Source organism: Chelon labrosus, assembly GCF_963514085.1.
Source record: "Chelon labrosus genome assembly, chromosome: 1".
Taxonomy (NCBI): domain Eukaryota; kingdom Metazoa; phylum Chordata; class Actinopteri; order Mugiliformes; family Mugilidae; genus Chelon; species Chelon labrosus.
In genome coordinates this window covers 9,500,722-9,526,476 of record NC_140337.1, presented here as the reverse complement: position 1 = coordinate 9,526,476, position 25,755 = coordinate 9,500,722, and the positions used below count along the sequence as shown (strand labels likewise).

At 42.0% G+C, this 25,755-nt stretch overlaps 3 protein-coding genes across 5 annotated transcripts; 2 read left to right on the top strand and 1 right to left on the bottom strand.

Moving 5' to 3' along the window:
* The first annotated feature begins 3,692 nt into the window (after window positions 1–3,692).
* Window positions 3,693–14,088, top strand: slc7a7 (solute carrier family 7 member 7). 2 transcript variants are annotated; one of them, XM_084543019.1, is made up of 11 exons: window positions 3,693–3,880; window positions 4,384–4,441; window positions 5,656–6,275; window positions 9,767–9,892; window positions 10,020–10,164; window positions 11,779–11,902; window positions 11,981–12,084; window positions 12,199–12,295; window positions 12,388–12,537; window positions 13,082–13,265; window positions 13,477–14,088. In XM_084543019.1, the coding sequence occupies exons 3-11, from the start codon at window positions 5,783–5,785 to the stop codon at window positions 13,542–13,544; spliced, it is 1,491 nt and encodes a 496-aa protein (XP_084399145.1). In that variant the 5' UTR covers window positions 3,693–3,880; window positions 4,384–4,441; window positions 5,656–5,782; the 3' UTR covers window positions 13,545–14,088. The 2 variants fall into 2 exon arrangements, with proteins under 2 accessions (XP_084399145.1, XP_084399144.1); XM_084543018.1 differs by lacking the exon at window positions 13,477–14,088 and having other exon boundaries at window positions 13,082–13,426.
* Window positions 14,089–14,268: 180 nt separating this feature from the next.
* Window positions 14,269–18,861, bottom strand: oxa1l (OXA1L mitochondrial inner membrane protein). Of its 2 annotated transcripts, none has more exons than XM_084543053.1 (10): window positions 18,619–18,861; window positions 17,635–17,769; window positions 17,034–17,334; window positions 16,772–16,915; window positions 16,595–16,680; window positions 16,232–16,396; window positions 16,018–16,122; window positions 15,724–15,886; window positions 15,529–15,609; window positions 14,269–14,524 (listed from the first exon to the last, which is right to left on the bottom strand). In XM_084543053.1, exons 1-10 carry the CDS (start codon window positions 18,727–18,729, stop codon window positions 14,403–14,405), a joined length of 1,413 nt encoding a protein of 470 aa, XP_084399179.1. In that variant the 5' UTR covers window positions 18,730–18,861; the 3' UTR covers window positions 14,269–14,402. The 2 variants fall into 2 exon arrangements, with proteins under 2 accessions (XP_084399179.1, XP_084399180.1); XM_084543054.1 differs by having other exon boundaries at window positions 17,635–17,766; window positions 18,619–18,754.
* A 2,293-nt stretch (window positions 18,862–21,154) lies between these two features.
* On the top strand, window positions 21,155–24,910 carry LOC311491256 (uncharacterized protein; the record flags this gene model as incomplete). Its single annotated transcript, XM_084549150.1, has 3 exons — window positions 21,155–21,245; window positions 21,367–21,467; window positions 24,242–24,910. 3 exons carry the CDS (start codon window positions 21,155–21,157, stop codon window positions 24,908–24,910), a joined length of 861 nt encoding a protein of 286 aa, XP_084405276.1.
* Window positions 24,911–25,755: the final 845 nt, after the last annotated feature.

Sequence of the window (25,755 nt, the reverse complement as noted above, 5' to 3'; positions counted from 1 at the left end):
TAATTCACATCTACCTTTTGTATTAGGCAGATAGAAGTAGTTTAAATTGTAGAACCATCACAAAAAAAAATAAATGAGAAGTGAATGTAGTATTTTAGCTATGTATTTTTGTATTTCAAAGACCACGGTGAGGCCTTATCTTACACACTTACACACGACATTACCATGATGAGAATCGTTTGTGCTTTTTTTTGCTGACACCTCTATCGGCACATACTGTACAATATCGGACAAGCGGTATAAGCTGATTTAAAAAAACAAAAAAAAAAACAAGGGGAGTGTTCTTAATAGTACAAAATGAACTCCATACCAAAACAGGCCAAATTAGTAATGGCCAATGTTTGTATATATGAGCTGCGGTTACTTTTTATGCCTTTTTATTGTTACTTTCTTCTTTCCTTTGTTTTTTAATGCGATGCTGCTGAATGCATGTTTCTAATGTGCTGAGTTGTACTGTGAGTTGCACTGTGCCCTGTGCTGCCGAAAACACCTACTGAAACAAACACATGCTAGCAATTGATTGTAACTGTGATGCCGTTGATAATGATAATGAAGTCGACGATTGTGCTAGATTATCAATACTTTTGTAAACAGGCCTTTACTTATAGCTGTAAACCTTGCTAGCAGCACATGACCTTATTGATGATTGTCTTTTTTTTTCCTGTTGTTCATCTGCATTCTTAAACCATCGTCGACGATGAGCCCCGTCCGTTATAGCCCCCCCCACTCCTCGCTCTCTCAAAGCACTTGAGAGTGTTCTACACAAATTGTCTGCACTCGCTGCATTCCTGCTTAGATCAGTTTAGTTTTTGTATGCCTTGCTTCCCCCTTGTAAACCCCCCCTTTTTTTTGGTAGCAATGACAAAATATGTTCCCATGCGATGTGTAAACGATTAATAAAACAATGGCAATGTAAAGAGACCCATTTGTCGTTTGTCTGAGTTCAGTTACAGCTTGCGTCTCATTGAATTCATTTATCTGTTTAAGTATTCTGCTTGCATGACTCTTATTTTGTGTGCAACCGGCATGCACGCTGTGGTCAGTTTTCTCTTGTTTGTTCCAGTTCTCAGTGTGTCTGGGTTGGGAGGAGGGGGTCCTTTGTCTGGGGAGCTGGGCTAGCTGTCTCCTAATTCTGCCTTTTTTTGCCCTCAGTGTCTTTTAATATGTTTCAGTTCCCCGGCACTCTGTATGTGTGTGTGAAAAGGATAATCAGAGCCTGTATGAGTGTGATTGAGGGTGCAGCTGTAGAGGCTACCACCTCCCTCCCTCCACCCCCTCCTCCCCCTGCCTTTTCCTCCCCTCTCTGTGTCATACTCTCTTTTATATGCACTCTCTTTCATTTTCTCTTTCATTTCTCTCCCTCACTCTTTCTACTCAGCCCCTCACCGCCGTATCCCCACCACCACATGTAATGAGCTGACACACAGGAAGCTCTAATCCGCACACAATGCCACCCCTCTTCCCCCCAGAGTGACTGGGAGCGGGACAGGGGGCAACAGGGACCAACCTGGTCCAGCTGTCCCCAAAATGGCCGCCTTTAATCCCTCCAGTTTTTAGCCTACAGGGGCTCCTGAAACCATGACAACCGGTAACCAAGGAAAAGAATGCCCAGGGCAGAGAGTGGGACAAAAGGAGTGAAAGGAGCCATGTGTGAGAAGTTTGTCCACATGCGTTCATGAGTGACAAGGGACGTGTCTCAATCAAAAAAAAAAAAAAAAACAGGCAGAAAGAAAATGGTTTTATAAAGAAACTTAGAATATAAAAGCCCAAAGGTGTGGCGTTTACAGACTTTGATCACTCATCAATAAGCATTAATCAGCTCTCTGTAAACATGAAGCATTGTCAGTAAAAAGATTTTAAAGGTGTTAAAGGTTATTTTTTATGCTCAATTAGCCTTTTTCAATGGGAAATCAACAACCATTCATAAGACAAAGACCTCCACACTGACCATTCATTCATTTGGATTTTGGTAATTAAAGCTGCCATTCATGCGTGACTTTAGTACATCCTTAGATCAGTTACAGGGATGTGGCAGCTTTATTATTGAATCACTATACTATACTATACTATACTAGCATATTAGGGATCTGAATAAATAAATTCGATAGTACTTACTTAATATTTTACATTTAATTCCAGTCTCTTGTTGGTAAGAACAGCCAGGAGTCTAGATTTTTCTGGTCTTGGTAGTTTCTTTATGGTTCATGAAGGGTCCTAATATGAGTTTTCAAAGGTCACACAAATGTCTCAAGAAAGAATAGCGCAGAAACTTAAACGTTTTGTGTATTTAAGTGTATTTAAGGGTTTAAAACTAGATTATTTTTCTACATATTATTATGAATGTTTTGTTTAACATGTTTTTTATTTAAAAATAGGTCCTGCGATAAATCTCATCTTCATGAAGGTTATCATATTCAGCATTTGTTTAAAATAACTAAGAGAGAGAGATGTTGATTCAGTTGTGTTTTGACTTTAGAGGCTGTTGTTTGTAGCACGACTAAACTGAATTGTGTTCCACCGACACACGATCCTATTATTTTGACAGCCCTGTTTTAGTCAGAGGGCTAGGCTGAATGACTTTAACAGCAGCACAAACTACATCCTCAAGATAAACTGAACATTATAACAATTACCAAGAGGGATGTAATGCAGGACTGTTATATTACAATTTGTTTCAGCATTTCAATTCAATTTTACATATATAGTGTGAATAACAACACAGTTGTTTTCAATTGCTTTCCAACCTGGCCTGAAACCCCCAGAGCTAGCACTAAGGCGACGGTGGCAAGGGAAAACTTATTTTTAACAGGAAGAAACCTTGTGGGGGAACCTATCTGATCGAGCTGCTGTAATGATTTAATATAAGAAGCATGTGGCAGGCTGGAGGATGATGCATTCAGGAAGGAGTTGAGGCCATGAAGATCAGGCAGGTCGTTTAATGTATTTGCATTTGACTTAACTTGCAGTACCTGCTTTTTATTTTTTTCATTCCCTCTTGTGTTTATTAGACCGAACACCGAGACAAATTCCTTGTATGTGTGAGAATATGTGGCGATAAATCTGATTCTGACTAAGGTCACCCATGAATTTACTGTCAAGAGCCACAATGCACATTATGTCCAACCCACAAGAGGGAGCCATGGTCCACTGATGTGTCCCCATCAAACAATAAAGAGTTTGACAGCACATCATTAGACCTAAATGTATATTTTTGTTCCTGCACAGAAGTGAAGAGCACTCAAGTATTTAACCTAATATAATAAGTGACGATATTAATTTTAATCACATCTTCCATCCATTTTCAGTGCCTGCCAAGAATCCCTGTAATGACTTACACCTAAAAGTGAGTCAGTAAGTCAGTGCATTATATTTTTAAATGCGTAATGATGTTCCTAAACACATTTCCTTGCAGTTGTTTTCGCTTCAACATTTATCAGAGAGCCACCGGCACCAGCCCAGTTCCTCTAGCGGCGATAACACCTGTTTGAAGTGCGCGATAATTTAATTACAGGCCCATAGTTTTACGGCGAAACTCACTCAGGAGGCACAATGCGAGGCTATTAATTGTTTCCCCCGTCCCTCCCCTTGACCCGTTTCCTTGGTAGTAAGGGGTCGGAAGCCAGCAGCGCATAAAAGCCGCCAGTCCATCAGCTGAGGACCGTCCGCAGCGGTGCAAAGTCAAAACAAGAGGAAACCGCAGCGCAGAGACGCAAGAGGAAGACGCATGAAGGGGCTTGTTGTTGACTTTAAAAAGAGAGACACAACCATGAGACGCCGAGAGGCCGAGGAGAGTCGAACATGACACACTGTATTTCTGATCAGCCAGCAAGAGTGGTGCAGTGATTTGGAGAGGATCAGAGCGGAGGCGCATCCGGAGAGGGTGAGTCTCCCCAAACAGCTGCTTGTACTCCACTGCATCTGCTCAGCAAGGCTTTTCCTATTGATTCAAGCACTTGAACCATTGACACAGAAGAGCAGCAGACTCAGTTTATTATTTATTAACTTGAATGTTGACAAAAAGAGACAGATTTTCTGATCTGGGACCAGATGAGCGCTCACCTGATAAGTCAGTGTCTTCTTTAAGATCTTTTCTAGCTTCCATATAACAACCTGACTCATCAAGTCACAGCACAATGTTCGTCTCATTGACTGGTGCTTTATTAATCGTCCCAAAGGGAGCTCAATCATTGACTTACACTGTGCAAGCTGAGCTCAGAGGGTTTTCTGGATCCAGGATGTAACCTTGAGTAACTCAAGGAGGACTACTTATCAGCAGCTCCTGGACCTTGTACTTGCTTTCTGGGAGAGCCCTGCCTCTCAGTGTCCATTGCACATGTCACATGCCCGGGGCATTTAATCTACTGTCCTCCTTCTCCTTTACAGTCCTTCATGAACCCACGTGCTGCTGATCTGCTGCTGCCGCCGCTGCTGCTGCCTTAAGGTACCTGAGCTTCAGCTACTCTTCTCCTCATAAAGTCTCTGATTTTACATTCTACATTTCTGGTCAAATCTAGAGTAAAGCACGTGTACATGTTCATATCAGGGTATCTCGTTATATTTTCATGATACTGTCTCAGCCATAGCCTCTCCTGTGTCTCCACAGTTGAGTTGCTTATTTCACGTCTTCTGTTTTACTATCTTAGGATCAGTTTTTACGTGCATGCGCCTCATTGTTGGTTCTATCTAAATCTGTCCGTCTGAGGTATTTTGTTGTCTTCTAAGCACCAGTTTTCCACGGTCTGGGCCACGGTTCTTAGTTTGATGCATTTATGTAGGTCACTGTTCATCAGCAAAAGACATGAGGCCTGTTAGTGGTTAGTTTGATCAATTCATGCATCTTTACGGCTAAAACGTGGTGAAAAAGTATGAGGTTTTAGATGTGTGTAGCCGTATGCGGTGTTACGGAAAAGTCTGAAGACAGAACAAGCTGCAGATAATCACTGAAACCACCTTGAAATAATCTCTTAACTCTCATTTTTCAAATTTACTGTATTGCGGATGCTTAGTCGTGTAAGATTTATTTCTCATTCAAAGCTTCATTAACATTTAGTTCCACTTAAGGCCATTCATTTGTGTGTGGTTGTACGTTATGCTGTGGAAAGTCGGAGTCTATTTACACAGATTTTACTGGTGCAGAAAGGTGAATGGACGCCTGACGTGTCTATCTCATCATCAAACTCCATACAAGCTGAGCGTATTGAACTTTGGAAAGCATGTGACCGGCCACTAACGCTGACACTATCAGATTCTTCGTGTGTGTAGGTGGATATCTGGGCGGTTCTGGGAGACGATGTGCGTGTCAGTCGGTAATTCTTCCTCAGCTTGCGGTTACCAGTGAAGAGCCGGTGTTTTCAGGCATGTTTGCTCCTCTCCCTCTCTCTCTGTCAATACACTCAACCTTAAAAGGCCATTTGCTGTGCGGCCTAATGGCTCTCCAATCCACCAAACTGCTCTCAAATCCAGCCGTGTCCACACTGCTGTTGTGTTTTGTTGTTTGTTCCCGCATTAGCGTCTGCGGCATGCAAATATGTTTTTGTTTGACTTGATCCGGACAAGTTGAAACAACACAAAGTATTTGGTGTATGTATGCTGTGAGAAGTCAGTCTCCATGGTAGCAGCATCTCTGATATGAATGTGTGTGTGTTCCCTTAACAGATGGCGGGAGATAAACCCAGATAGCTGGAGGAAAACTTGAAATCTTCCATCTCACATCAAGGGCAAAAAACTCTTAAATTGTGACTGAAACCTTTTTTTCTAATTAATACACTGCCAAACTTGAACAATGGCGTCATACAGCCCCGCTGCTACGCAAGAGGCGCCGAATGGTGACGCCCCACCCGTGAAGTCTAAAGGCTCGCAGGAGTCCATGAAGCTGAAGAAGGAGATCTCCCTCCTGAACGGGGTCTGCCTGATCGTGGGGAACATGATCGGCTCGGGGATCTTCGTCTCCCCCAAGGGCGTCCTCATCCACAGCGCCTCGTATGGCCTCTCTCTGGTGGTGTGGACCGTCGGTGGGATCTTCTCCGTGTTCGGGGCCCTGTGCTACGCTGAGCTAGGGACCACCATCACCAAGTCCGGGGCCTCTTACGCCTACATCTTGGAGGCCTTCGGGGGCTTTCTAGCCTTCATACGTTTGTGGACGTCCCTGCTGATCATCGAGCCGACCAGCCAGGCCGTCATAGCCATCACGTTCTCCAACTACATGGTGCAGCCCATCTTCCCCACCTGTATAGCTCCATACTTGGCCAACAGGCTGCTAGCTGCTGCATGTATATGTAAGTACACATCTGGAGTGAGTGTGTGAACGGGCAGTGCGTGAGTGATATATGTCGATGATAATGTCCACTGCAACCACAGCCTCACATGCAGACAAAGCACGTGAAATTTAGAGACAGAGAGAAGTGAAAAACGGTGACGCTAGAGCTTCCGTAAGGAGGTCTGCATCAGCACTGACGGTAGATGAAAGAGGAACTGATCTGTCCTGAGATCTCTCATTTAGGGAGAGTAATGGAAAAAGCCATTTTACTCAACCTCAAATCACAGTGTGGACATGAGTCACAGCTTGGTCTACGAACAGCAAGAAACTCCACGTAAAACCAGAGCTAACCTTTTCTCTTGTACGGATGCGGGCGGCCCAGACTGTTGCGGTAACTAGACACAAAAGGGCAGAGCTGATGAATTGCATTAATTAAACTAAAAAGAAAATCCCCAAACTGCTCACCGAGGCAACCGAGCACTAGTTCACAGACACAGAAATACCAACACTCAGGCAACCAAACACAGAGGCAAGGAGCCAGGCTGACACAGAGCGGTCGTCAAGGGAATATCTCCCTGATAAGCACTGACATTCGAGATATTTATATAGTTTGCAATCTATATAACTACTCTGTCCCGTCACCCTCCTGAAAGGTGCACGAACACACTCTTAAAAACGCGCACACATACACATTTGTGCCATGCGCTGATAGGGACTGCTCAGAGGAGGGCTGAGAGGGCTGATAGCTGTGAGATAAAGTGCTCACTGAAGGGAGACTCTGACCTGAGTATTGTATTGAAGAGATTTAGGTCAAAAGTCAAAATTACAAGATAGTTTTTACTGTTTTAAAATTAATAACTAAACGCTTGTGGATAAAAAGTCAACATTTGTCTTGCTATCTTCTAATTTAGCATCCTTTAATGTTGATATACTTTACACCGATCATGCATAACATTATGACCACCTTTCTAAAAGCTGCCAAAACAGCCCTGACCCATCGGGGCGTAGACTGCACTAGACCCCTGAAGGTGTGCTGTGGTATTTGGCACCAACATGGTAGCAGCAGATCCTTTAAGTCCTGTAAGTTGTGAAGTGGGGCCTCTATACTAGATTAGACTTGTTTGTCCAGCACATCCCACAGATGCTCGATTGGATTGAGATCTGGGGAATTTGGAGGCTAAGTCAACACCTCAAACTCGTTGTTGTCCTCCTTAAACCATTCCTCAACCATTTTTGCTTTGTGACAGAAAGAGGCCACCATGAAAGGGTGGACACGGTCTGCAACAAAGCTTAGGCAGGTGATATGTGTCAAAATAATGTCCGCATGGATGGCAGGAGCCAAACCATCACACTGCGTCCGCCAGCTTGCTTTCTTCCCATAGTGCATCCTGGTGCCATGTGTTCCCCAGGAAAGCAATGTGATTCATCAGACCAGGCCACCTTCTTCCATTACTCCGTGGTCCAGTTCTGATGCTCACGTGCCCATTGTTGGTGCTTTCAGGGGTGGACAGGATTCAGCATGGGAACCCTGACTGGTCTGTGGCTACGCAGCCCCATACGCAACAAATACCTTCTGACACCTTTCTATCAGAACCAGCATTAACTTCTTCAGCAGTCTGAGCTACAGTAGCTCGTCTGTTGGATCGGACCACACAGGCCAACCTTCGCTCCCCACGTGCATCGATGAACCTTGTCACCGATTCACCGCGGTTCATTTCTTGGACCATTTTTGATAGATACTGACCACTGCAGACTGGGAACCCCCCCGCAAGAGATGCTCTGACCCAGTCACCTAGCCATCACAATATGGCCCTTGTCAAACTCATTTAAATCCTTACACTTGCCCATTTTTCCTGCTTCTAACACATCCTGCCTATTTTATCCTGCCCAATAACAGGTGCTGTGATAAGGATGAGATGATGAGGTGATGAGATAATCGGTGTTGCTCATCTTACCCGTCAGTGGTCATAATGTTGTGCCTGATCCGTGTATATAATGATAACAAATCCTGACTTCAGGATACATAATTATTGACTTTTTTTTTATCATTACAACATTTCAAGCACTTTTCTCTTGCCTTAGTGGAAATGGAGAAATCAGCTGATCTCAGATGCATCAGACTTATGTGGAAATTGCACATTGTGTGTGATATTTGCAGTCAAATTATGAAACATGAAAGTCCAGGAAAGTTTAGCGGGTTTGTGCGTCACGTGACAAAATGAACCCTTAAACCTTTAGAGAACCACAGCAATCTACTTAGGAAAAAAAAAGATGTTTTAGGACCATGGCTGTATGTTACATGTAAACTTCATGCTAACTGTCAGAGCCCTGGTTTTCAGAGCTTCCCATCTACACGTGAGTTCACAAGAAATCAGCTTTTAAGATCTCCATTTCACCTCACATCTGGATCATATTTGACCTCCACTACCGGTCAGCCAGCACAGCCGCCTCGAACCCGATCTCACACCTCCCACCCTTCTAACCTTTCACTGTCAACACACTACGCCTCTACTTCTGTGCGGCGAAGCCTCCCTCTCCGCCGCTCATCGCCGGTCGCCTCCGTCCGGGGTGTTGTGCTTGAGCGGGCGCCCTGTTGGGAACAGACTTGTTATGATCCTCCACCTGTCAATGCGTTGGAAGACGATAGTTTTGTGATTGCGGAGGCTGGAAACGTCTATGCGGTGGAGAGAGGGGTGACGTATTCCTATTTTGGTGTCTTCTCCAAACTCCTGGCTGATGTGGAGGTCAGCGTGGACTGATAAGTGCACGCTAGCGCAGATAAAATATGTCCACTCAGCTTGTTTGCGGGGGAATTAGTTTTATCAGTTAATTTGTTACCGCAGATTAAGGAGAAATATTCACAAGAAACATTCCTCTTGAAATGAGAGAAATAGCCATCACATTCTCACTACATGTATACTAAGTTTTTATTATAATAATTGTCATTTAATATGAGAGTCAGGGTTAATGACTGCTATAGTAAATCCTACTATCTCTACTTTTCTGAAGTAGGAGGGATCATGTGCTGATAAGAAAGATAGGTGGCAAGGAGAAGCACAAAAACATGTTTTCCCAGCACATTAACACTGCTCAGATAAAAGAGGACTATAAAGAAAAAAGTATCGGTAGTAAAAGTTATGGGTCAATAAGTGAAAATGGTTATAAATCCATAATCTTGGGCTGAAATATACAAGGTCATCAGATCGGTGGTGGCAACAGAATTTTCCTTTTAAGCGTTTTAAAGTTTGGCCCACAACTGTAACTGTGCGCCCTTGTGTGTGTGTGTGTGTGTGTGTGTGAGCTCGTATGTGCTGCACTCAGCTGTTTCCTCGTCTGACAAACAACAGTAAAGTCTGCTTGAGTCAGCAGCAGCGTTTCCTTAAATCGGCCGCACTCTCACGCGGAAACATGCTGGCACACGCTCAGTTTACGGACCAAATGTCACTGGTCGTGTGTGTTCGTGTACTGGTAATACATGGATATTTTTGTGTGTGCTTCGGCTGCCCTCAGGTTTGCTGACCTTTGTGAACTGCGCCTACGTGAAGTGGGGCACCAGGGTCCAGGACTTCTTCACCTACGCCAAAGTCATTGCTCTCATTGCCGTCATCATCACTGGCCTGGTGAAGATTGGACAAGGTGCAAAAACCATCGCCGGCCAGTGCTTAGACGCTAAAAATAGCAAGATGTTTATACATGGCATTATTTAAAACTACGATATGGAGACTGTGTAATGGACTGAATTAATTGTGTTGGTGTTTTTCAGGGTACACTCAGAACTTCGAGGACCTGTTCGATGGCTCATCTCGGGATCCGGGAGACATTGCTCTGGCTCTGTACTCAGCTCTGTTCTCCTACTCTGGGTGGGACACGCTCAACTTTGTCACAGAGGAGATCAAGAACCCCGAGAGGTAAGGAGAGCTTGTTCGAATGCGAAACATCGGATAAAGATACATTTTGAGAGAAAGGAACGGCTCAAGTGATAAGACACGTCGATAGATTTCGAGACATTGAGGCCGTAACACACCAGTCTGATTGAGCATGTTGTGTCTTACACAAATATTTCTAAGACAACATGATCATCTAGGATGAATAAACTGTAGACCAACAGCAGGATTCAGGAGAGGCCAGCTCTGTACGACGCTTTGTAGCGCTTACTAGCTTCCTAGCCTCCTAGCCTCCTAGCTAACAGTGTCTCTTCTGGCTTCACTCTTTTGAAAGACGAATTCAAATGACCGCCACCAGCTGGTATGAAGAGTTATTTCCTTTTACGCAGTGCAGAGTGGATGTGCCAGCTGGCTGTAGTCTTTGCGGTGTGTTCGAGTACAATTTTTTCGTCCGTACACGGGAGACGTGAGATGACACCACAGTTGGTCTTCGTTGCCGGCAGTTACTTGATGTCAGTTTGGTGTCCGTACCCTCGAAGGACGCGTTCGCTTTTTCATTTCATTGCTGTACGATAGTCAACAACGTTGCATTCACTGTAACCTGTCCTGTAACCTTGTTTCAGGAATGAATTCAATGCCAGCGTAAGAAAGATGACCGACACGTCTTCAAAATCACGCTAATTTTAGCATCAAATTTCCACTTATATTTACTGTCCATCTACTGCAGCTCAGAAAAGGAAGTTTATGTCTTCAAGCCTACGTCTACCTGCTTAATGAGTCATATTAACACCTAATAAAAGTTTTGGAGAATATTTTAGAACAGACAGGCAACTGCAGAGTCACCATCATTTACTTCATAACAAAAAAATCTTAATGGCCACGTATACATTGGAGAAAACAAGAAAAAACTCTCACACCTGATCATGTGTGTGGACTTCTTCAAGACGCAGCCGGAACATATTGCAAACCGGCTCTTTAATATTCTAGAGTCTCTGTCTGATTGCTTAGTGTCGCAGAGTGGAGCTCATGGAGGAGCAATTTTTTATATCAGATTTAACTTTTGAATCTCCCATGGACATGAATAAGTAATGACTCTGAATAAAACTCTTCTTTAGCTCACATCTTGATCTTCCCCTTTTGTGTATTGTCTTGTGACAGTATATCACGCACACTAGTTTCAAAATAAGCTTTTATGCTTAAAATCGTTCTTTTATTTTTTTATCACGCTGTGCGCCATTCCTGTTTATGCAGTCTTTATAGAGCATTATAAAAAAGCAGTTCCTGAAAGACTTGTTGCTCTCTCTCCCTCGACTAATAAGAAAGTTGCTGCTGATAAGAAGATAATATAGAGAGATTAAGAGTGAGGGAAGAAAGCATGTGTCTGAGGCTTTGATTCACACAGCCAAATGCTAAACAAATGAATCAAGACTACACATGTGATTGGATCACGAGCCTCTCCCACAGTTCCCAGGCAGATTAAGTAACAAACAACCGCACCTTATTCCAATCCACATCCTTCCCACACTCACAGGGTCATTCGGCCTCTTGACCCTTGACAGAGAAATCCTGCGTTTCAGACTGAGGATCTGTGTCTGATCTCTCCTGCTTCCCTCTGCTGTTTGTTTGTGTGAACTACAGGAACCTGCCCCTGGCCATCGCCATTTCCATGCCCATAGTGACCGTGATTTATATTCTGACCAACGTAGCTTACTACACCATCCTCCCCATGAATGCCATCTTGGACAGTGATGCTGTAGCTGTGGTAAGTTCCTTTGACTGTCAGTAAATTGTGTCACCTATTTTTTATCTGGTTTTGGACCTCACTGTCTTTTCTCTGCAGACGTTTGCAGACCAGGTGTTTGGCGTGATGAACTGGACTATTCCGCTGGCCGTGGCTCTTTCTTGCTTTGGGGGACTCAACGCCTCCATCCTGGCCTCCTCCAGGTGAGTGATTAAGCCTTTTTGAGTGCAGCCACGTAATCCACGTAATTATCGACACCCCACTCTCTGTCAGTCATCAACCTCCATCGTCACCATTTTGCGTTCATGTCTCAAAAGGCTGTTCTTCGTGGGCTCCAGAGAGGGCCACCTGCCCGACTACCTCTGCATGATCCATGTCCACCGCTACACCCCCGTCCCCGCCTTGCTCTTCAACGTCAGTCGGCCCACGCCATCATTTCTTTTTGGTCATTTTTACCCGCTCACTGCTGCTTTTCTTAACCTGACTTCATATGTTCTTTTCCACAGGGCGTCATGGCTCTCATATACCTGTGTGTAGAAGATGTCTTCAGGCTCATCAACTACTATAGCTTCAGCTATTGGTTTTTTGTTGGTTTGTCCATTTTAGGACAACTATATCTGCGCTGGAAGCAGCCAGACAGGAAAAGACCTCTTAAGGTAAATCAGTTGACTATTTTCCAATCAATTTGCCAATCACGTCGTTAGAATGAATGAGGTAGAACATCTTGTTATACCTTGTCCGCAAGCTAGCTAACGCATTGTGTATGCCCTTTCCGGTCGTAGTCTAAGGTCATCGTCTTGCAGCTTCAAGTCAGGTCTTGTGTCTGAAGCTGGTAATCAGACTATGAACAGTGACCAGGGACATGGGACAGGAAGTCTAGGCCCAGATATCCAGATAGTCCCTGGTTACACCTGAAGCCCCAGAACATTTGGATTTTGACGATTGTCTTCTCACAATAGCCGATGGATTCCAAAATTTTATATTTTACAGCAGTCTGTAGTGCAGAATATATGCAGTGGTACTTCACAAGACCCCAAGTACTGAAAAGTGGCTTTGGGTTTGAGTCTCTGCGTCAGATCAACTTCCCAATAAAAGGCTGCATTCATATTCAACTCTGGTGCTACAGAGTTGAATATGACCGTCTTACTGGTGGTAATGCAGACCATAATCTCACCACTTCCCCCTCTCTTTCTTCCTCAGCTCAGTCTGTTCTACCCCATCGTTTTCTGCCTCCTGACCGTCTTCCTGGTGGTGGTGCCTCTCTACAGTGACACCGTCAACTCTCTGATTGGCATCGGCATCGCCCTGTCCGGAGTGCCCGTTTACTTCCTCTGCTGCTACACTCCGGCCCATAAGAGGCCGCTGTGGCTACGGAGAATCATTGGTAAGAGGGATGCAGGACTTTTTTCTGTGATTTTAGATTCAGGATACAATTCATTGTTATCTCAGCAGTGTACTTTATATGTACCTGGCTAGCTCTTAACTCCTATAAGACCTGTAAGGGTATTTCTGTCTTAGTAGAAGGAGAATATTACCATTCTTGTGTAAACTCTCAGCATATGTTCTAACTTTTCACTTTTCTCAACCTCTTTCAGCTAAATCTGGTATAGTGATTCAGAAAGTTTGCTACTCTGTTCTGACGGAGATGGACAAGGCCGAGTAGAGACGCTTGGTTTCAACACCATGCCAGAGACTGATGACGCACAAAACTCTCCACCCGAACTCATCTTGGCCAGTTGGTGCTGCCACAAGGCCACAGTGGACGGACATTTGGGCTGGAGTTGGACCTAGCTCTCTGACCTGTCAACCGTGACCCGGTGATCGCGTTAATGAATGTACGAATGATAACGCCCGGGTGCTTGTTGGCGAAAATTCAGGGAGAACATTTTGATGCACTCCTGAAGAAATCAACACCTGTTTCTACTACAGAAATGTAGAGAATTGTTTAATTGATATGTCGTTTGTGTGAAATTAGAACCACACAACACTTTGATTTTAAGTTAAGGCTGCAAATTTAAAGCATAGTGAAATTGTTCCATGTCTGAAAATGAAAGCACTGCTGACCACATAAGCAGCCTTGGTGTTATTATTATTTGCACAAGGAAAAATGAGCAGTAAACGAGCTCAGACTATGTAACTGTGCATTTACACACATGTTGAAAGTTTTTTTTTTACAGTTAGCTCTAAAGGTCTAGTGAAGTAAAGGGCTATTTTTACACAAATTAACTCATTCTTCTGCAGAGTCCGACTCAAACTCTAGCTGTTAAATGTAAAACAGCTGAGCTGCAAACATGTATTTATAATAAAATGACTTGTTGACAACATAGAATGACTTAATTTCTTTCATTTCAGTGGTCTTGGTGTGTAATTTGTGTACCATATAATCAGACAAAGCCGTTGTTTTAAGGTTTACGTTTTAATAAGAATAACACATAATCACAACTTTCCCCAACAATCCCTCTCTTCACTTCATAAATATGTACACAGCTGATTCTACTGTCAAGCTAATAGACGGTCAGATTCATCCAATAGTGTCCTTCCATGGCTTCGCCTTGCCTCCTGCACGCTTGTCTTTAGCAGATGCTGCAGCCATGGGAGGCGACTGCTGCAGAGGATTGTGGGTAAAAGTCTGCCTCAGTGGTCCTGCAGGGAGGAAGGGAAAGCACTACTGAATAAAACACAAATCGTTTTTGGACATTTGGAAAGATGAATTGTCTAATGACTGGTGTCTATTCTCAACAGAGACATATCATTGACATTAGACAACTGGCAATCTAGAGTCTCACAAAACTATTTGGCTGATGAATGGCTGCAACTAATTATTTGTAACACCAATTAATTACCTATCTGATACATAAAAGGCAGTAAATAGTCAAAAAAAATGTTCTTGACATCCTTTAAAATCTTGTCTTGTTCACCTAATAATCCAAAATCAAAAGATATTCAGTTCACATTAAGAGTCAGCTTGATATTTAATAGTTCAAACACTCGAAGTGCTTCAGTCTGAAGACTCAAATAAGTGCAATAAATATACTACACGAGTCAAATACTCACTGAGTGCTTGTAAAAGTGCAGGATTCAGATGTGTATTTACGTCTTCAGACATTCATGGCAGGGCCACTTGCTGTTAGCTTGACACTTAAAAGTCTTTAAGTCAGCGAATCAAGAACGAGACTGAAGCTGAAGGAGATTTCAAAATGTGCGTCTCTCTCCCCTGAACTGCAGCCAGAGTGCAGTCAAAAATCAAACTCTCAGCATGACAAAAAACATTAGGTCTAGTGGTCTGGGTGTTGGGGAAAATACTTTTATTTTAATTTGCCTGCAAGAAGACATGAAAACCACAAGGGGGCGCAAATCCCCTTCAAAAGCTTTCAATCACTGTAGTTTTGTATTGTGACATTTTACAGTTTTTTAAACTATGACTTAAGGCAGTTTTTTTCATTTTTCCCTTTTTACATTTATCTTTAAATAAGCTACACATCTGTCAAAAACTTGAGAGATAATACATATGTTAATATATACTGTATATGACTAATACCTTTTGTTACAGTATTTTTCCACCTTCTATTTTTTTTTTTCTCCTTTGTTCTCATTTATAGACAATTCTGAATCAAACCTAACGAGGAACAAAAAGTCGAGAAACTGACCTTTAGCAGCGAGGTCCAGGTGATTTTTTATCCTTTTCTCTCTCTCTTGCAGCTGCTGGGCCAACTGAGCGTTCTTCCAGCCTGAAGGTCAAACCATTCCAACACAAGAAATGCTCAGAGTTGCAACTTTGAAATGTCAATAAATGCATCTACGATTTCAAAGCCAAACAACCCTTTTATCTTTGCAACACCTACCCTTCTTCATGCTTTCAATTAATCCGTCATTTTTCGGCATGGCGGAGGCCGGATGTGTGACCCTCTCGGGGATGTTCAACTTCTTCCTGACCAGTGGGTGTCTGAGCAGAGCGACTTGACCCAGGGAGAAGCAGTTTGAGGTCAGCCAGTACGTAAACACTGCCTGAAGTTTGTTGGAGGAGAAACATATTTTAGACACGGAACGTCCAGATGTTGCAGCAGCAGAGGTCTAAGAGATGTTGTGGTATGAAGTAACTAGGACAAAACAGATGAGTAAGTGAGTGACGAACTGACCGTGGGGAAGTTGATAGTGAGAGGAAGGATGACAAAGGGCATAATCCTGAACACAGTCTTCATGGCTCGCAGGTTGGGGTTGTCAACACCAGACTCTGCACCCAGCTGACAGAAAACAAGATTAATGTGGTGATTACTACAGGAAATAACTGAAATACAGGTGGACTGGAGCAAAATTTTATAGTTGTGATGAGATAAATAAAAGCAGCCTTACCTCCAGGATAAAGAACATGGTTCCAGTCACGAACACAGGTAGAATGTAGAAAGGATCTGATGCCGTCAGATCGACAAACCAGAGGAGACCTCCTGTCTGCAGGCTGGGCACCGGGAGATAGGCCATCTTTCTCAATGCGATGAAGAAAGAAATGAAGACTGGGGCCTGAGGGACAGTGACAGAGGAGTGAGTTGTTCTAATAATGTACACAGGGCAGACATCTTAAATATAAAAAAAAATGAATAAATAAATAAAACATGGAACAATAAAACAACATTTTTGTTGGAAAATGGAGATACGCTACTTTTCGAAATATCCATAAATGTTAAATTAAACCTGATCCATGTAAAGAGATCAACTGACCTGCACCACAGGAACCAGGAAGCCACGCAGAGGATTCACGTCGTTCTTCTTCTGGAACAAGTTCAGTTCAGAGTAGGCTTTGGCAACTGCAGCAGGGAAAACAGCAGCTCAGGATTAGCTGAGCAGAAGTGTGACTGATAATACAAATGAAACGAAGAAAGAGGAGTGAACATTTACATTCAAATTTGTTTCCACTCTGTTTGGCCTCATTCATTTTGTTGGTTAGTTTGGTGATCTCAGGCAGCACATTGTTCAGCTTGGCTGCCTCTCGCTGGCCTTTCACTATGACTGGAAACACGGCCAGTCGAGCCAAAACGGTTCCTATACCAAGGAGAGGAATAAGGTGTGAAAAACACAAGCAATAAGACGTTGTTTGTTCTGGCAAATGACAAACTTCTATTTTTCCCAAAGCAGCTGAAATGTTTTAAATTGTGCTCACCTGCAACGATGGCTCCCCACCAGGGCAAACCTAGATCAAGGTGCATGAACTCTAATATGTTCTGGACGAGTCCCACTGGCGTGTAGGCGCCCAGTCCTAGATCTGCTAAAGTAGGGTCTGTAGTAGCAGCCTGAAGGACATCCACTGCAGTCGGCGCAGCATCGAGCACCTGCTCAGTGACTGGCTGGGATAAAACAGGGGTGGGGTCGGGGACTGTCACCGGTTCACTGATTGGTTGCGTGATGGTGGGGATGGGGTCAGCAGGCAAAGGGATGTGGGAGGATCCATCCTCAGGTAGGATCTGTAAATGTAAAGATAAATATATGAAGTCAAGAATAGTTTTAAAGTCAGATATTTCCATAATCTTCCAACCAATGTATTGATATCAGGGGTTATAAAAGTCTATTGTGACTGTGATAACAAATGTTATTCTTACCAATCACCTCTAATACTAACTCCTGGGCTCCTAACCAATAGTTTACATCTGTAGTAACAAGGCAGGCAAGGCTGTAAAAAATGCCAGGGGTCACCTCGCTGCATGACAAGTCTGCAAGTCCCGCGGCAAAAGATCATAGACTACATCACCTGGGTGCCAGCTCACCTGTGAACTGTTTTGTCTGACGGCCACGGCATTCACCCACAGGAACTTTCCATGGTGTCTGCGTCCCAGCAGAGTCCTTGTGACAGGACTGTGGCTCTCAAACGCTGTGTGCAGGTGGGACCTCTGGAGCGACTGCTGTGTGGACACCAGAGGGAGTGTGTCAGCCAGAAGGACTGAATCCATCAAACATTAAACACTGTTTAATCAAACATAAAAATAATCACTGAGTGTTCTTATTTTAATCATTTAACAGCAAAGGAAGACACGTACAGTATCCGATTACAGTTGATTGGGTTATGTCATTTATATAATCTCCCCATAAAATTAACAGAAAGTCTGGCAGCTTTTTCATCTTTTTAGAAGCATACCACACCAACTGAAGTAATAAAAAAGAAAGATCTTAACTTTTAGGGATTAAATAACTGACGTCGATTAATTGAACGATGTGCAGCAGGTTCAAGCGAAACCTGAGATATAGCGACCTCTGGTGACAGTAGCTGAGTTTAGACTAAATCACAGGCAAAGTTTAAACCCAAATAACCCTCAAATTACAGCTAAGCCGATGTGAAAGGAGAATCTACAGTTTGAGGAACAGTCTCTGCATCTATTATTCCAGGAGAAATGCTTTGGTGGTGTCTGACAAAGCTGACAGTTGCTGACATAGCCCTGCTAGCATGTGGAGATACAGTTTTGTAGCTTAATACACTTAAAAAATAGCAAGTTAGTCATAAGCACAATTTCAGTGCTTCTAGCTAAACCGTGTATGTGATTTTGGTTTAAAAATGCGGGGGTTTAACTGTGCTACAAAACAAATGGGGTCCTCTGAAGAGGCTGCTCCTGTCAAAGTCACACAGAAGGCATGTACATAACTACGCAGTGTGGATGCTAACCGGCTAGCGAGTTAGCCGCGGAAAGCTAGCGTTTGTGTCTTAGTTTAAGAAGCAGCGACAAAGTAAAACGCGCGGAACCGTGAAGAAGACCTACGTGGTTCCAGCTGTCTGACAGAGAGTGGTTGCCTCGGTTTAGTTTTCCAGTCTGGCGCAGGAAACATCTTCCAAGGCAGCGCGGAGTCACCCCGCTCCTGAAGGCCGCCATGTTGGCAGGGAAGATAACGAGTCGTCTGCTACGGAAAGCGTGAAGGATCACTCTCTCTCTAGCTTCGCGCAAATTAGGGGGGGTTCACGTTTGTTGTTGTTTGTTTCTTTGACATTTGAGTAAATAACCGACAAACTAAATGTCCCGTCACACAGTTTTGGAGTAATTGTTAACTTCACAGACATACCCTAAAGAATGGATTTGTATTTGCTGTCATGCTGCAATAAAGGCTTACTGTATTTAAAGTTTACCATTTACTTCATGAGCAATTCATCAGGTTCACAGATTTAGAGTATTTTGAACTAATATTAAAATTATATTATAAAAACATATAATCTTTTATAGTTATCAGTAAGCAGGGCTTGTTAAACTTTATCAAAATAAAGGATAATGCTGAAATAAGATCACCTCACGTATATTGACGGTAGTCCTTTACGTTTTCCTGTTGTCTATCCAAACATAATGACTTAATGATCATCCAAACAGTAATCAAGGTGTGAATTACTTTTAATTTTAATGGGATCATATCACATCACACAAAATTAAACATAAAGCAATTGTAGGAAAAATATGGTAAAAATATAAGAACATACATTAGAACATACATACAAGACATACATTAAATCCACACAGTTCTAGTGACACAACTGTATACACAAATTGTATCCTTCACAGGTTTGGGGTGATCATAATGTTTTGAATATACACATACATGTTACCGTACGCTCTAATGATGAAGAATGTAACTCTTTGAAATTTAAGAAAATAAAATATGTTAAAAAATATATATATGTATGTATGTGATTCTTTAGGTTATGCAGATGTTGATGATGCTGATGAGGATGATGCCGATGAGGATGATGATGCTGATGAGGATGATGCTGATGAGGATGATGATGATGAAGATGAAGATGAGGACGATGACGATGACGATGACGATGATCTCAGTCTCTCAGCCTCCATGAACTTTCCTCACCATCTGGACATGAGTCATTGCCTTGACTCCATACTCAGACAGCCGGGCAGAGTCATTGTCCAGAGGTTTGCCCTCGACGACCAGCCGCAACATATCTAGACTCAGCCCTGCACACACACGAGAAAGAAAGAGAGAGAGAGAGAGGGAGAGAGGGAGAGAGAGAGAAAATAGGGTTTCACTTTTTACACCCATCAGAAAATAAGATCTCTAAAGGCGAGCTGAAATAAAGCCGTGAAAAAAAGCGCTGATCAGTTTGTATTAATCTGAACAGAGTCCAGTTAAAATGTGCACTGCAGGTGATTTAGTTTCAAGAAATACATATTCAAGAAAGAATATATATATATATATATATTTTTTTTTTATTTTTTTTTTTATTTTTTTTATTTTTATTTTTTTCAAAAAAGGTTTTGGTGACACCGATTTACAAGCGACCCTCTTGGGCTCTTGTAAACATTTCTTCACTAATAACAAAAATACATAGATTTTTCTAAAAATTAAAATTTGCTATTTTAAGTCATATGTACTTCTTTGGTTTGTTTCTGTTTACCTCGGCGCCCTAACTCCTTCAAAGCTGCAATCTTCAGTTGCTCCACGGTCACGTCTTGCAGCTTCATCTTTCCATTGTACAGGTTGATCGTCCTTAATTCACCTGTATCCGAGTGGACAACGAGTTGGTTGGTCTGACACATTTTGTGCTGTTTGTTTTGTTAGCCACCGATCCTTCTAGGTTAATGATGAAGGTTGTCTGAGGTGAACGGTATTTATACCGTGTCGCGTGGAAAACCCCCGCCTAAGACTTATCACTTTCGGTTTAATGTTGGTTATTTCATACAACTGACTGGCAGTCATAAACAAACAATAATATGTGATATGTGACACGTACACTGGGAAATCCCCTTGTTAATTAGTTTCACCATCATTGTCCCAGACAGAAAAAAATCAAGGAAATCATCACTCCATAATATTGTTTTTGCTCTATATCCACAATTTATTTCACCACGGACAGATCTCCACTCAAGCTGATCATTCCTTAGTCTGCTGCTCAGGTAAAAACAAGTCTGATTATGGTGTGCATGTTAAGTGTAACTGTCTGACTGTATTTGCTTTGTTGTGGTTGTCAACGCTAAGCACATGAGCGCGCATTGTCTCTGTGTCGCGAGGTCTGAATTTTACTGATGATCCGAAATGGAATAAAAAGAGAGAAGTATGCAGGTTGTTCTCGTCTTTGCAAAACCCACGCACGTGCGCGCATTTGGATACACACGGGAACCAGGCGTTCACAGATCAGCGCAACACAGCTTTGACCACTTTTAATGTCCGATTTTGCGACTGAAAGGCGTTTCCTTATTTTGTGCAGGAATCGAGGCATCGAGGCAAAGTAAGATGGGCTCAAGTAAATCGACTCTCCAGCTAAATATGGGCTCAAGTAAATCGACTCTCCAGCTAAATATGGGCTCAAGTATATCGACGCTCCAGGAAAAGTGTTATGATCCTCGGGACTTAACACTTCGATTTGTCGATAGAGAGGACGATTTAGACTGTAAGTAGTCATCCATCACTCAGTCATAAACTGTTCAAAGTGATGGGTTATCATAAATGATGTGTATACACATTAAGCTATGTAGTAGAGTAACTTTACGATTTTGTCTGTGCGTCCTCAGTTCTGTGTGAAGGTTTCAAGTCTCCAAGAGCTCTGATGTCCTGTGGCCATGCTGTGACCCCGATGTCTCTCACCAAATGGTGTGGTGAATTGCTCCAGCAGGTAGGCTGCGGATTAATTCAATTTAGCTGCGTCAGTTTCAGATCTTTTCAGAATATGTAACGTGCACAACTGTTAGAGGAGTGAAAGTCTGTAATATCATTACTTAGAAATGCACCACTGCTATTAGAAAATGGAAGGATCAGTAGAGTAAAAGCTGTTGTGCAGAAAAAGTGATTATAAGCAAAAATGTCAGTTCTTCTGTTTATGTAACATTTTATGATACAGGCCAATAAATATCTGACTGAATATAGGTCACCTATGTAATTTCATGATCATCAAAAATGTACTTTGTACTTTTTGCTCCACTATAACAGACATTAAGTGTTTTACAAGCTTATTTACAAGATACAATCTTTGACTATACAAGTACAAGTACAAGTACTACTCCATAGTACTTTGGCGCTTAACAACATCTGAGTCTCACTACATTGATTGGAAATATTTGTGAACAGATGGATTCTAATGTGGCCTTAAAATCAACTTAAAATCCTAGAAGTGCACCTCTCCTGTGCACAGCATTAGTTGCCTTACATCTCCTCCATTTCTACACATTCTGACTGATCGTGGATCTGTGGATTACAAACTCTTTGGAGATAGCTTTGTTTCCTTCTCCAGCCTGATGATCAGCAACAACTCTTTGTCTGAGGTCCTCAGAAAGCTCCTTTGTCTGTGCCATCTTACACCTCCACAAACATGTGTTGTGAAGATCAGACTGAGACAAATCCCTAAATTTCTTTTAAACAAAATGTGGGTACTAAACAACACCTGTGTTTCATTAAATTTATTGGAAGCACTTCTGAACAGATGGATTACAATGTGGCTTGAAATCTATTTCCAATCCTAGAAGTGCACTTACTTTTGCACCTCACAGATATGTAATATTGGCTCATTTTCTTGTATAAACCAATTCCAACGTTTCTGATTCATTTGTTTTACTGGGTTCTCTTTGTCTACTTTCAGGACTTGTGTGAAAATCAACTCATGTTCAGAGTCATTTTTATGCAGAAATGTACAAAAGTCTGAGAGGTGCAAGTATTTTTAATGGTACATTAAGTACTGCAATGGCACTATATGTACCAAATGGTTTGGTTATTCCTCTGCATGTCATACTCAGATGTAGGATTTACAAAACGTGATCCCCTGCATGTTAAACACAGTGTACATAAACCAGATTAACATCCTCTTTAATACATTTAATACACCGGGACACTTGATAAAAAGCAATAACGTCAATGTCAATTTTATAGAACATTTTATGATACAGGCCTATAGATCAGAATATGTGTCATCTTATTCCAGGAACATCACCAGATCCTCCAAAAGTTGAAAGAAAAAAAGTATAATTTTGACTTTTGCTTGACATGAGTATTTCTATTTTATTACCCTAACCTTTTTCCTTTCTGTTTCTGATGTACTTTGTGCTTTTTACTCCGCTGTAACAGAATAGTTTACAAGCTCATAGATACTGAGACACTTGAACATAGATGGTGGTGAAATGTATCAAAGTAACATCCACATAAATACCAGGACCCAGGTTTCCCTGAAGAAGATTACATCATAACCAGAATACTTTAATAATCCTTCAAGGGAGCTGTTGAAGGATTCAGAAAGTATTCTGAGTCCGTAATACAGTTTTTCCAATTGCTTAAACACAATTTTGCAAACTAGGCTGGTTTTATCAAAATACCAACACAATTCACCAAACCACTCACCCAAACTGCAAAATACCTCATATACCCCACAAAATGAAGCACTGCAACCAAAATCAAACTTTTGCACCAGATGGCACACACTTTTTTTGTCTTGATACGTTTTTGTCTAACCAACTACACACTGTTAGGCGTAATGAAAAGCACTCTCATCTTTAGTATGCTTTGCCATGATACTAACATAGTTCAAACTGTAGAGAATTCTAGATTGTTCACATGCACAGAAATATTTGCAGATACACACACGTGCTATTGAAATATTTTATTTTTCACCAAACAAGTCAGTGCAACATATGCACAACAGATATATTTACATTTGAGTGAACTAAAATATGCTCACAAAACAGTAAGCTAAAAATACAATTGCAGAAAAAATGTGCAGAAAAAATTAAAAAAAAAATAAAGAGGAAAGCAAAATAATTAGACAATTAGGTCTGGCCACAACGCCCCGTCAACATCGCACTCTCACCCTCCCTCTTCCTCTTCGTCTCTCAGCAATGTCTTCCATTGTTGTTGTAAAAGAAAAAAATGATGCTCACCTGTGGTCTTTTATTGCATACTTCCTGATTGAAGTGTTAACAATTACATAACACCTGTTTGGCCAGGTAGCACATATAGTGGCCAATGAGCTCATGTAGTGCATCATTTTAAATGGCAGTGTTTTGAACTCACAAACATGTGACTTTATGTCAGATTGTTGTGTCTTATGCAGAGAACTGCGTTCAGTTAACCTTAAAAAGTGCCATTTCGAATTGCAAAATGTGTGTAAAGCAGAAAATGTGTTTAAAGTTTTGGAGATTTGAGATGAGGTTTTGCTCCCTGTGTGTCAGTTTAAATATTTGTGCTATCCATGTCATTTTAGTGTGTTAGCAACTGGAAAACACTGTAATATCGTCAATGTTTGTGGCTCTGCCAAGAAATTTTGATCCCTTCATTTCTGACAGATGTGTGATGCTGACGTTGTTGTTTAACAGCAGTCGTAGAGACTCTTCTGAATCTTTGTATTGTTGAGGGCTTTGTTTCCAACCTGTGATTCTCATGACATGTTTCTTTTCATTGTTTCAGGGTAAAAGCAGATTTGTGTGTGGCCAGCCTAACTGTGATGTGGAGTGGTCTTATAAGGAAGTTTGTAAAATGGCTCTTCTGACCTCTGAAGAAAAGAAGCACTTTAAAAAAACCCTGGCTCTCAATTATTTCCTGGAAAACATTGATACCAAACCAGTAAGTGTCCTCACAACTACAACCACCCACTACTTAAAAATGTTAGCCTGCATGGTTATAAAGTGTTTTTCTTTATTTTTTCCTACCCCACAGTGTCCTGGCTGCACATCTTCTGTTGCGAGAACAAATGGAGCTAACCTGAGAGTCCGCTGCACAGTGTGCACAGCAAACAAAGCGAAGCCCTATGACTTCTGCTGGCAGTGTTTGAGGGAATGGAAAGGTCCACGGACACGGTCAGACCGCTGTGGAAATGATGGCTGCTGCAGCTTGGCACTGGAAACACTGAAAACCTGCCCAGATGTCGTCATATCTGAAGTCAATGGTTGCCCCTCCATCCGGGCCTGTCCCACCTGTGGCTCACTGTTGGAGCACAGCAGAATACACTGTAACAATGTTACCTGTCCCCGGTGTAAGGCGTCTTTCTGTTTTGTGTGTCTGGAGCCCGGTTACGCATGTGGCTCTTGTGATGTCGCCCCTAGACAGACCTCTATACCTGTATGGAAGAAGAAATAACATGAACACCACCAGGCTGTATGTTCCTCACTTTGCTTTGAAGCAAGACTGTCTTTGTTAAAATAAGACAGGTATGTCTCTGGTTTAGATGAAATCTAATTTCTTTATAGAATACACTTTATAGAACGCCAGTTCATTAGGTACACGCGTGAAAATGATTTCATCCTAATATAACAGAACTGCACTAAATCTTCATGAAGGTTATAATATTCAGCATTTGTTGAAGTGCTGGATCATGTACTTTCCTCCATCTCACTCAGACTACAGAGCAATAAAGTGCACTTTTACTGCAGTAAGAATAGCTTGACCTGCTTAAAACTAAATAAGTACAAGGATGAGGAATCCAGACTCGGACAGGAACACGTGATTTCTTATAACTGCTGGCGAGAAACCGAAAGTAATAAGAGAGAAAGAAAAATCTTTGGGGACTTCCATGAAGGCGTTACAAAGGGCAGGCTTATCTGACAATTAAGACATTGAGTCACGACAAGAAGAGAGACACAACTCTGAACTTTGTCAAAAACTCATTTCAGAATAATTTGAACTGTACAGCTTTAAATGTTGTTGCAGTGTAAAAGTTTGTTATTTATGATTTCTGCAAATAAAGAATTAAATAATGTGACGTGTGCATTAATTACACCATTTTCAATCATGTCTAAGTCAAGGGATCCTAACGAGTTTATTGACTATTCCATGGTGGAGTTTGATGCCTATTTTGGATCCTGTTGTAGAAACCAACCTCTTTACAGTTTTCAGTGGCTACCACACAACCCAAAGTGGACTATTTCTGAGAGCCATCTCACCTTTATGTTGACAATAGTCATTTAAATTTTGTTTTCTCGTCA